Here is a 12,278-nt window from a genome sequence, read left to right as displayed (position 1 = left end):
CTCCCATGGAATGGGAGACGCTCTGACTTAAGTAAGAGGACTCTCCTGATTGTGGAAGACTAGCCAGCTTCTCGTGAGTTTGGAGTATTCTCTGCTAGCCCCTGGGGTGCTTGTTAGGTTGAGGAAGTTGTGGTGTGATGACTTCTCAGGGAATTTCATCCTGGGATCTCTGTAGGCAGAGAAAGCACAAAGGGAATCAGAGCTAGCCCAGCTGACTTCAAGGGGACAGGGGACCCCTGAGGCTTCCTGTTTAGCTGTGGGACTAATCTCAGAGCTAATGAACCTCAGTGCACTGTCTCAAGGTCAGGCTTCAACTGTATTTTATCAAGGATAGGAAAATATTCAGGTGGGTGAATATTTTCATTTTATTGAAAATAGGTGTGGACCAAGGTGTATTCTAGAACCAGACAGATCATACATAAATGAATATGCAGAGTTTTCCAATTTTAAGGGGATCAATTGGTGAAGATCAATGGTGTGTATGTGCTTTCCAGTATCTGGGGAAGCATGTGGATTAGATTTTTTTTTAAGTGAGGGATTAGGCTACTGTGAATTTACATATGTTTAAAATCACAGGGTCAGGCAAATGTTGTCATATTTAGCAAAGGGGCTTTGAAAAACATGTATGTATTTAAGAGTTTAGGCTCAAATCAGTGATTTGAAGTTGTATTGAGGGAGAGGATATACTTATTAGAATGCTGGCCTACTCATTTAGGGGTTGCTTTTAACAAGAGACTTTGCCTCTATGAGCCTCAGTTTCTTCATCTGAAAAAGCAGGATAGCAGTTCTTTCTGGCACTAAAACCAGAAACAACATTTTCTTTTGAGCTTTATATAGATAATATTGTATATTTTGTTAAAAATCATCCACAAATATAGGAAAAACAACACATTCTGCTACTGCCCTCAGGGTAAACTACTGTCTCACACAAAACATCTGCGTCTTCTTCCTTACCTTTGAGTTGAGTGTAGAAAGTTTAATCTACTTACCAAGAGTAAATACTACTGAGGCAGAAACCCCTGGGTTTGAGTCATGCCTCCTGCACTTACTCTTCATGTGGCCTTCATCTTTCTTTTGTTTCCATTCATTCACCCAACAAATATTTAATTATTATTTTCCAGCTTTATTGAGATGATTTACATATAGCATTGTGTAAGTTAAAGGTATACAACACAGTTGTTTGAGACGTATTTATTAAGCACAATAATTACCACAATAATGTTAGTTAACACATCCATAACCTCACATAGCTACAACTTATTTGTTTTGGTGAGAACATTTTTTCTTGCACAACCTGGTAAATTTTCTTATTTTCCTTTTTAAAAAATCTTTTATTAGAGTATATTTGATTTACGATATTTCATTAGTCAGATGTAAGCAGAATGAATCAGTTACACATATACATATATCCACTCTGGTTTAGATTCTTTTCCCATATAGGCCACTACTGTGTGCTGAGTAGAGTTCTATGTACTATTGGTGGGAACTTTTAAATTTTTGTCCTCTTAGCAACTGTCTTTCTTTAAAAGAAATTTAAAAACTGAGGTACACTTGATGTGCAATGTGTTAAGTTCAAAGTGTACAACATAGTGATTCTCATTTTTAAAGATTGTACTCCATTTATAGTTATTATAAACTATTGGGTATATTATCTGTGCTGAACAATACATGCTTGTATAAATAGGTCATTGTTTTATATATGGTGGTTTGTACCTCTTAAACCTCTATCCCTATTTGCTCTGCCTCACTGTTAACCTAGAGTTTGTTCTCTATGTCGGCATTTTTTTTTTTTTTGCTATTTTCAATTGTTTCTTTTATTTCTACATTCTACATATAAGTGATATAATATAGTATTTGTCTTTCTCTGTTTTCTTTTTCTTAGGGGAAAATTGTTTTATTTAGTTTTCTTTTGTTTATTCAATGAAAGAGTCTTTCAATTCTATAGTGCTTGACAATTTTCAAAAGTTTCACATACATGATTTCATATAACCCCACAATTGCCCTTTTAAAAATTCCCTTCTCCTATGTTCCCCTGCATGGATCACAGCTTTGTCTTTGCAAAGGGTTTTGTGTGACTCAAAAAATTATTAAAGAGATGGAAATACCAGGCCACCTTACCTGTCTCCTGAGAAATTTGAAAGCAGGTCAAGAAGCAACAGTTAGAACCAGACATGGAACAGTAGACTGGTTTCAAACTGGGAAAGGAGTATGTCAAAACTGAATACTGTCACCCTGCTTATTTAACTTACATGCAGAGCCCATCATACAAAATGCCAGGCTGAATAAATCACAAGCTGGAATCAAGATTGGCAGGAGAAATGTCAACAACCTCAGCTATGCAGAGAATACCACTCTAATGGCAGAAAGTGAAGAGGAACTAAAGAGCCTCTTGATAAAGGTGAAAGAGGAGAGTGAAAAAGCTGGCTTGAAACTCAACATTCAAAAAGCTAAGATCTTGGCATCTGGTCCCATCTCATGGCAAATAGGGGGGGAAAAAGTGGAAGCAGTGATGGACTTTATTTTCCTGGGCTCCAAAATCATTGAGGATGATAACTCCAGGCATGAAATTAAAAGATGCTTGCTTTTTGGAAGGAAAGTTACAACAAACCTAGACAGCCTACTAAAAAACAGAGATGTAACTTTGTTGACACAGGTCTGTATAGTCAAAGCTATGGTTTTTCCAGTAGGCAGGTGTGAATGTGAGAACTGGACCGTAAAGAAGGCTGAGTGCCAAAGAATTGATGCTTTCAAGTTGTGGTGCTGGAGAGGACTCTTCAGAGTCCCTTGGATGGCAAGGAGATCAAAGCAGTCAATCCTAAAGGAATCAACACTGAATATTCATTGAAAGGATTGCTGAAGCTGAAGCTCCAAAACTTTGGCCACCTGATGAAAAGAGCTGACTCACTGGAAAAAACCCTAATGCTGGGAAAGATTGAAGGGAAAAGGAGAAGGGAGTGACAGAAGATGAGATGGTTAGATAGCCTCATCGACTCAAGGGACATGAATTTGAACAAACTCCAGGAAATAGTGGAGGCCAGAGGAGCCTGGCGTGCTGCAGTCCATGGGGTCGCCAAGAGTTGGACATGACTCAGTGACTGAACAACAACTAAAGGGAGGCAATCACATTATAATGACCTCTTGATTCTCACTGAAAACACTTGATGCAGTAGAACAATTAGATATGTCCTTAATGTTCCAGAAGTTTCGATACTTAGTATGCTGTATCCTGTCAAATTATGATTCAAGTGAAAGAGCCAAACAATGATGTTTTTCATATTTGCAAGCATCTAAAAAGTTTCTCTTCAGCTGGTATTTTACAGTCTTTCACCATTGCATTGGTCATTTGATTTATTAATAGATTTCAATTCCATGAGCTATCAATATTTATTTATACAAATTCAGATGAATGTGTGTAAAGAAGTGCAATTTCTCTCCCTCTGTGTCCCTCCCTAGCCTTACACTTCCATTCTTATTCCAGTGACTATGTAGATATATAACATATTATTTTGAAAACTAAAATGAATTCATACTTTCATACTCAGGTCTACTTAAAATTTCTATTTAATGATATTTCAAGAAAATAACAGAGATCTGCTTGATATTTTCTGCCTGCTGCATATTGTTATATTCGATAATTAATCACAATTAGTTTCTCCAGTCCTTATTGATAGGATTTTAGGTTTTTCCCAAATTTTTATCTGTTATAAAATTGATTGACTAAAATAAATTGTCTGGAATCAATATACACTTATGATATTAATAATATACCTTCAAGTTGGACTCAAGAGTTGGTGTTTCTAGAATACAGTTTAAATCATATATTTTAAACATGTAAGTTTAAGGATAGACAGAAGTAAGAAATGTTTCAATATACATACTATGCAATGGATAATTTTATGTTATCATTCATGATTCTCATTCTTTCTGGCCATTAGCATTTAGGAGTTGTGTGCTAAAAAAATATGAAACTGAAAAGATATAAAACCATAGAAATATAGTAAATCAGGAGAAAGATAAGAGAATAGAAGAAGTGAAAACTTAATAAGCCAAGAAAAAGTTTTGGAGAGAAAATTAAGGTGCTATTAAAGAGGGTGGGATGATTTGGGAGAATGGCATTGAAACATGTATAATATCATATATGAAATGAGTCACCAGTCCAGGTTCGATGCACGATACTGGATGCTTGGGGCTGGTGCACCGGGACGACCCAGAGGGATGGTACGAGGAGGGAGGAGGGAAGAGGGAGGGGGGTTCAGGATGGGGAACATGTGTATACCTGTGGCAGATTCAGGTTGATATATGGCAAAACCAATACAATAATGTAAAGTTAAAAAATAAAAGAAAAGAAAAAAAAATAAAAATAAAAAGTATACATGTAAGATTACATTTATGGGGACCTGTAAATGTTTAGGAATGTGCCAACTTTAATGAGAAGTGTAATTTAATGTTTTCAGATGTTGATATTTGAATAAAATCTCTATAAATGCAAAAAAATCCTGATATTGAGATAATTAAGTAAAATTTACTCCATCTTCTCCTTTTCCTTTTCTCCATTCATTATCTCCTCTTTCAAACATTTACAAAGACAATCAGCAGCTATAAATTAAGTAATTAGTTTTAGCAATTTACTGAAATTGAAGAATTTTGGAGGATAATTATTGATAAAAGACAGAAATTAGTCCAGGAAATATCTGTGAGAAAAGGCTTATCTCAAAGCAATATTTCTAAGATGCAATGTGATGAATTTTCATAGAAAAGAGGAGAAATGGTGAGGGGGTGTATCATGATTTAAGCTGAGGCAGAGCCAATTGATGGGTCTTCATCAATGGATATAATTGACCACAATTCCTGTTCTCACATGGGTTAAAAATGCTAACCTCCAAGAGCTTGCTTGATCACCAAAAGCCAATAGAAACCAGATTCAAATGGGGAAGATTCCCTTGTGTGTTCATCAAGGGGGTGCTGCCTGAGGTTTCCTCCTGCCCACCAGCTTCCTCAGACCCTGTTTCAGGTCTTTGTTTCTTAGGCTGTAGATAAAAGGATTGAGCAAGGAGGACAGAACTGTGTAGACAATTGTTGCCACGTGGTCCCTGACAGTGTAGGTGGACACAGGCTATAAATAGACATAGAAGATGCTTCCATAAAACAGTGTTACCACAGTGAGGTGCGAACCACACGTGGAGAAGGCTTTGCGTTTCCCAGAAGTTGAGGGAATTTTGAGAATTGCAATGAGGATCCGTATATAAGAGAAAGTAATGAATAGAAAGGGGGTCACCAAAAGAACAGGTCCTTCTGTCATTATCACAATTTCATTGATTAATGTGGGGGAGCAGGACAATTTCATCAGAGGGCTGAGGTCACAGAGAAAATGATGGATAATATTGGAGTCACAGAAGGTGAGCTGATTCAGCAGAAGTACATGTAGGAGTGAGTGGAAATGAGGCAACGAGCAGGAGAAGGCCACCAGCAGGACACAGCGGTCATGGCTCATGGTGGTGACATAGTGGAAGGGGTCACAGATGGCCACATAGCGGTCAAAGGCCATGACTGCCAGAAGGCAGCTGTCAGTGTTGCCCAGAGCATATATAAAATACATCTGGGTAAGGCACCCAGCATAGGTGATGGTCTTATGTGACAGGAAGTTCACCAGCATCCTGGGGACAATGGTTGTTGTGAAGCAAATGTCAGTGAAAGACAGGACACTCAAGAAGAAATACATGGGGGTGTGCAGTTGGGGGTCAGAGCGGATGGCCAGGATGATGAGCAGGTTCCCTGTTATGGTGACCAGGTATATGATGAGGAAGAGGATGAAGAGTGGCTTCTGGTCCTGAGGTCGGGAGGAGAGTCCCAGGAGGATGAACTCAGAGACACTGCTGGTTTGGTTGAGTCTTTCCATTGGCTTGGGTCTGGTTAAATACAAGACATTCTGTTATTTCACATCTTACCATTCCATAGCCCAAATCATGATAAGTCTTTGTTTCCTCTATTTGGTCATCATTACCAGCTATTCAAGCCATGTCACTCTCATGGTTCTTGATGTGGACCTCCCTTCCCAAACCCATGGGCATCATAAGTGCTTTATGTTAAAAGTTGGAGGGAGAGAATAAGAGCTTTCCTTTAGAAGTCATCAGAGGTGGACTTCTCTGATTCAAGTTCCTTAGATCCCAATCTGGGGAAAGCACTGTTTCCCTACTGGGAACATAGCAATTCAACTGAGAAATATTTGCCTTTTGTGCCATTCATGTTGTAGTTTGGGTGACAGATCAACAAACAGAATATGTAAAATAATATTATGAAAAAACTCTACATCTGCAGAGTGTTTTAAAAAAGTGTTTTATGTCAACTTCTTAGAGTCAGCATATTCATCCTTGCCTTTTCTATAGACACATTCCATAAGAATTTCAATCATTTTTAGATATTGGTTATTTATAGATGCTTGGTTACCATAAAAATCTCTACAGTGAACATACTGTATCAACAAAGTGTTTAAAATCATTTTTTTTAGAGGCAGCACACTCTCACACATTTTGAACATACATTGGTATACTGTGCGTGCATGCTCAGTCGCTTCAGTAGCATCTGACTCTTTGAGGCACTGTAGACTATAGCCTGCCAGGCTCCTCCATCCGTAGGGTTCTCCAGGCAAGAGTATTGGAGTGGGTTGCCATTTCCTTCTCTGTTGGCATAGTATGTTGATGCATTAATATATTCATTGAACAAATAGATACTTACACTTTAGTTGTAAGCTACTAAACAGTTTTTATTTTTTTTATAAATTTGTGTTTATTTGAGAAAATCTGATTTATTTTATTTTTTTAATATAAATTTATTTTTTTAATTGGAGGTTAATTACTTTAAAATATTGTATTGGTTTTGCCATATATCAACATGAATCCGCCACGGGTGTACACATGTTCCCCATCCCGAACCCCCCACCTCCCCTGTACAATCCCTCTGGGTTGTCCCAGTGCACCAGCCCCAAGAAACCAGTATCATGCATCGAACTTGGACTGGTGATTCATTTCATATATGATATCATACATGTTTCAATGCCATTCTCCCTAATCATCCCACCCTCTCCCTCTCCCACAGAGTCCAAAAGACTGTTCTATACATCTGTGTCTCTTTTGCTGTCTCACATACAGAGTTATCGTTACCATCTTTCTAAATTCCATATATATGTGTTAGTATACTGTATTAGGGTTCTTCTTTCTGGCTTACTTCACTCTGTACAATAGGCTCCAGTTTCATCCACCTCATTAGAACGGATTCAAATGTATTCTTTTTAATGGCTGAGTAATATTCCATTGTGTATATGTACCACAGCTTTCTTATCCATTCATCTGCTGATGGACATCTAGGTTGCTTCCATGTCCTAGCTATTATAAACAGCACTGCGATGAACATTGGGGTACACGTGTCTCTTTCAGTTCTGGTTTCCTCAGTGTGTATGCCCAGCAGTGGGATTGCTGGATCATAAGGCAGTTCTATTTCCAGTTTTTTAAGGAAATATCCACACTGTTCTCCATAGTGGCTGTACTAGTTTGCATTCCCACCAACAGTGTAAGAGGGTTCCCTTTTCTCCACACCCTCTCCAGCATTTATTGCTTGTAGACTTGGATCGCAGCCATTCTGACTGGTGTGAAATGGTACCTCATTATGGTTTCGATTTGCATTTCTCTGATAATGAGTTTTTAAACCTCACTTACTTCATATGTAATATTGGACACAAATATCTACATTCTCATGAAAGTTTAGTAAGAGAAGGCAGTTAAAACACTTGAAACAAAGACAAGCATATTGTAAACATCCAAGAGAAGATGTTGGTACTCATCAATCCCTGTGTCATAGTTCCTTATGTGCTATTTCCAGATGCTCTCATAATCAGTTAATTCACGTGTATAAAATACCACATTCTTCATCATTGAATTGTCAGGCTAATTTCAGGATTTTCCAAGATTTTATAGAACACCTTGCTTATGCCTTGAGCCTTGAGTGAATTAGTAGAGTTAATAATAATACCTAATTATTTATTGAAAAGTTATTACATGCCACATTTATGCTAAGCACCTCACTACATCCCCCAAAAAGAGGAATTGAGAGGCATGTGTTTTTATCAGGAGACTGAGGCTTATGGAGGTGAAGTGGTTTGCCCAAGGTCATGAAGGAAGTGAGTAGGAATCAGGATTTGAATTCTACTCTGATTTCAGTCTCAGTCTAAGCTCATGCTCCCAAGCAGTATGCTACCCTTCTCTAGTTTTGGTATACTTATTATCTGTCACAATTTGGCACACGCACTGTTTTCCTCATTTTGAAAATTCCCTACATGAATTATCCTTCTACCCTTTTAAACTGACAAGTCTTTCTTCCTCCATGTTCTTATAGTCACAAGAGAGTTGACCTACCTTTCTGTGTTGAAGAGATGGTGGAATTTGAAAATTGGAATATCCTTGATTAAAGGGCCCAGGTGAGTCAGAAATAATTAGCCATGCTTGGCTGGGGTGTGCCTGGTGTGTGGAGCTGTGACTGTGCCATGGACAGTACCCTGAAGACAAAAAGTATGGATTTGATTTATCTTGCATCACCTGCTCACAAGCTGATTCCTAATGTTTTATAAATAGGGAATATCATGTGCATGAGGAAGTTTATCACACACAGATCAGTATTCAAAAATGAGTCACTTGTGAAAGGTCTTCCTGGGCAATGTGGAATATTAAAAATCAGTGGTGATCTGGTGAATTATGAGATTGGAGCCTCCAGGTTGTAGATGTGAGGAACACCCAGGCTGATGACTAGAAAGAGAGGAAGGTTTTGGATCTGAGAATCAGGAAGATTAGCTCTAAAAGGACAGGGTGTATGAATGATGCTGGGAATACAACTCTTTCTTTCCTCTTATTTCTATTGAAGGATTTTGCTTCCACCAAAACATATGGTATAGGTGCCTAGAAGTCCAACTGGATGGATTTAAAACCAAGTGACATATGGAAATGTTAGTTGGATCTTATGACTTCCCAATCCATGAAATATTTGAAAGTATCAGGGAAAAAAGTAAGGTACCAAACTGGGTTGGAGTAGCCAAGTGAGTGGCCAGCTTCTGCAGCTCACCTCCACGTCCAGATGCTTTTCTTTCCTTCCCAGCCACTCCAGAAGATGATGTGTACCACATCTGTTCATCGGGTCAAATCTGCTTCTCAGTCAAAGTTCAGCTTCTGCATGTGTCTTCCGTGTACTTCTGGGCTGACTGACAAGGAGAGAAGTAGGGATGGAGGAGGAGCTGACACACTACTCCAAAGGGATAACACATTTCCCTTTCCTGACCTCAACCCCCATTTCTTCCCTAACGCCTGGTCCCTAGCATGATGCTGCTCCTCCCAGCTCCAGATCTCAGAAGGCAGAGATGGTCTGACTCAAGTGGGAGGACTCTCCTGATTGTGGAAGCCCAGCCAGCTTCTCATGAGTCTGAGATCTGCTCTGCTGGTCTCTGGGGCATTTATTAGGCTGAGGGAGTTGTGATGTGAGCACCTCTCAGAGGAGTTTGTCCTTGAATCTCTGTAGGCAGAGAAAGCAAATGGGAATCACAGCCAGCACTGCTGACTCCAAGAGGACAGGGGACCCCTGAGGCTTCCTGTTAAGATGTTGGCACTAATCTCAGAGTTTCTGAACCTCAGTACATCATCTCAAGACTATGCTTCAGTTTCCCCAATATGGGCTATCATGAGTGGACAAATATTCATATGAGTGAGTACTTTTGTTTCAGGGGATTCAGGTATGGACCAAGGTGTAGTCTAGATCTGGCAGATCATAAGTCAATGTGGGAACATTGTACTTTTCAGGGGATTCAGTTGAGGGAGATCAATGGTGTGTATGTGCTTGCCAGTGTCTGGGGTGCATGTGGATTAGATTTTTTCTGTGTGGGATTAGGTTAATAATAATGTATTTTTAATGCACAGGGTCAGGCAAATTTATTGTCATATTTAACAAAGGAGCTTTTGGAAAAAATGTATGTATTTCAGAGTTCAGGTGGTATGAATACAAAATAGAATATTACTCAGCCAGAAAAAAGGAAATCTTGGCTCTGGCAACAACATGGATGGACCTGGAGCAGTGTTTTGAGGTTAAGTTCTTTGTTTAATTTTTTTAAAATTGAGGTATGGTTGATATACAATATTATGTAAGTTCGGGTATCCAACATAGTGAGTCCCAATTTTTAAAGGTTATACTCCATTTATAGTTATTATACAATATTGGGTATATTTTCTGTGCTGAACAATATGTCCCTGTAGGTTATTTATTTTCTACATAGTGGTTTGTACCTCTTAATTCTCTACCCCTATCTTGTCTCTTCCCTCTCTCTTTGCCTACTGCTAATCTATAGTTTGGTGTATGTGTCTACGAGTCTGTCTTTTTTAACATTTTCATTAGTTTGTCTTTTAATAGTCTATATATAAGTGATATCATATAGTATTTGTCTCTGTTTTTTTTTTTAGGGGAAATTGTTTTATTTAGTGTTTTGTTTTTATTCAATGAAAGATTCTTTAAATTCTATGTGCCTTACAACTTTTAAAAGTTTCACTTCACAATTTCATATAATCCCACAGTAACCCTTTTTAACAAGTTCCATACCCCGGTGTTTCCCCTCCCCTTCTCCTTCTCCCCGCTGGTAACTACTAGTTCTTTCTATATAGCTGTGAGTCTGTAATCATTTGTTCCATGCAAAGTTATTATAATACTATTGACCTTATTTCTTAAGATGTACATTGCTGCTGCTAAGTCGCTTCAGTCGTGTCCGACTCTGTACGACCCCATAGACGGCAGCTCACGAGACTCCCCCGTCCCTGGGATTCTCCAGGCAAGAATACTGGAGTTGGTTGCCATTTCCTTCTCCAAGATGTACATTACATCTCCACAACTTATTTATTTATAACTGGAAGTTTGTATCTTTTAGTTTCCTTTAATTATACCCTCTCCCCTCCAAAGTCCATCTCCTCTGGCTACCACCCATCTCTTCCCTGTACGTGTGAGGCTTTTCATTTTGTTTTGCTTGTTTTGTTTTTCAGATTCCACATTGAAGTGAGATCATATGATATTTTTCTTTCTCTACGTGATTATTTCACTTAGCATCATACCCTCTAAGTTCATCCATGTTGTTGCATGAGTAAAATTCATGTTGTATGCATGAGTAATATGGCTGAGTAATATTCTATTTTGTATGCATACCACATTGTTAAAATCTATTTATCTACTTATGGATACTTAATTAGCTTTCATACTTTCTCTAGGTACACAATGCTTCAGTGAACGTTAGGGTGCACTTTCTTTTTTTTCAATTACTGTGTTTGTTTTCCTCAAGTAAATGCTCAGAAGTGAAACTGCTGGATCATGTGGCAGTTCTATTTTTAACTCTTTGAGTTCCTTCCAGTATAATTTTCCACCCAATTTAAGTCTGTTGTAGTTAAAAGACCAGTTAGATTCCAACATACAGGGTGGAGGACCAAACATGTCTCTCTTGTACTCAGGTGCCTGCTTTAACCAAGGTGTCATCCTGGTTACAGAAACATAAAGCAGCAGCTGCTCTCTGACAGTCTCAGTATGTCACTGATGTTCAAAGGCAGGTGCCCTGTCTTAGTGCTACAGCAAATGTAACAGCAATATGTGTGATATTACTAAAGTGATAATCCGAACTTACTATTGTCTAGGCAGGTCTTTAAGAAACTCATTGATATCTTCTCTCTAAATTATATGCAAAATGTCTCAGGAAATTATTATAGTTTGGCTTTGGCCCAATACTTCATCTCCTGGAAAAATGAACCCTGGAAACATCCTGTATTGGCCCTCACTCAGCACTACATGTGAGAGAGGCAGTTAAAAACACTACATTCTTGCTTTGAGGTAGTTTTGCAAGAAAGGAATATTGAATCCCTTTCCTGCCTTTATTTTTCATCAGGTGATCTCACTCTAGCTGCCTTAGTTCTCCCACTTTTTCCAATTACTAGCTGTCCTAAAACTAAGATCATGGCATCTGGTCCCATCACTTCATGGGAAATAGATGGGGAAACAGTGGCTGACTTTATTTTTGGGGGCTCCAAAATCACTGCAGATGGTGACTGCAGCCATGAAATTAAAAGACTGTTACTCCTTGGAAGGAAAGTTATGACCAACCTAGATAGCATATTGAAAAGCAGAGACATTACTTTGCCAACAAAGGTCCGTCTAGTCAAGGCTATGGTTTTTCCTGTGGTCATGTATGGATGTGAGTTGGACTGTGAAGAAGGCTGAGC

The 12,278-nt window shown here is 38.6% G+C and overlaps 1 protein-coding gene across 1 annotated transcript; it reads right to left on the bottom strand.

Annotated features, from left to right (window-relative positions):
- Window positions 1–4,951: 4,951 nt before the first annotated feature.
- On the bottom strand, window positions 4,952–5,896 carry LOC104983097 (olfactory receptor 1L8-like). Its single transcript, XM_010832577.1, is given in 1 exon segment — window positions 4,952–5,896. A coding segment is annotated over 1 exon segment (945 nt).
- Window positions 5,897–12,278: the final 6,382 nt, after the last annotated feature.

This window comes from Bison bison, unplaced genomic scaffold (assembly GCF_000754665.1).
Source record: "Bison bison bison isolate TAMUID 2011002044 unplaced genomic scaffold, Bison_UMD1.0 scf7180017861366, whole genome shotgun sequence".
Taxonomy (NCBI): domain Eukaryota; kingdom Metazoa; phylum Chordata; class Mammalia; order Artiodactyla; family Bovidae; genus Bison; species Bison bison.
Note: the sequence above shows the minus strand (reverse complement) of the source record. Positions and strands in the feature narration are given on the sequence as shown.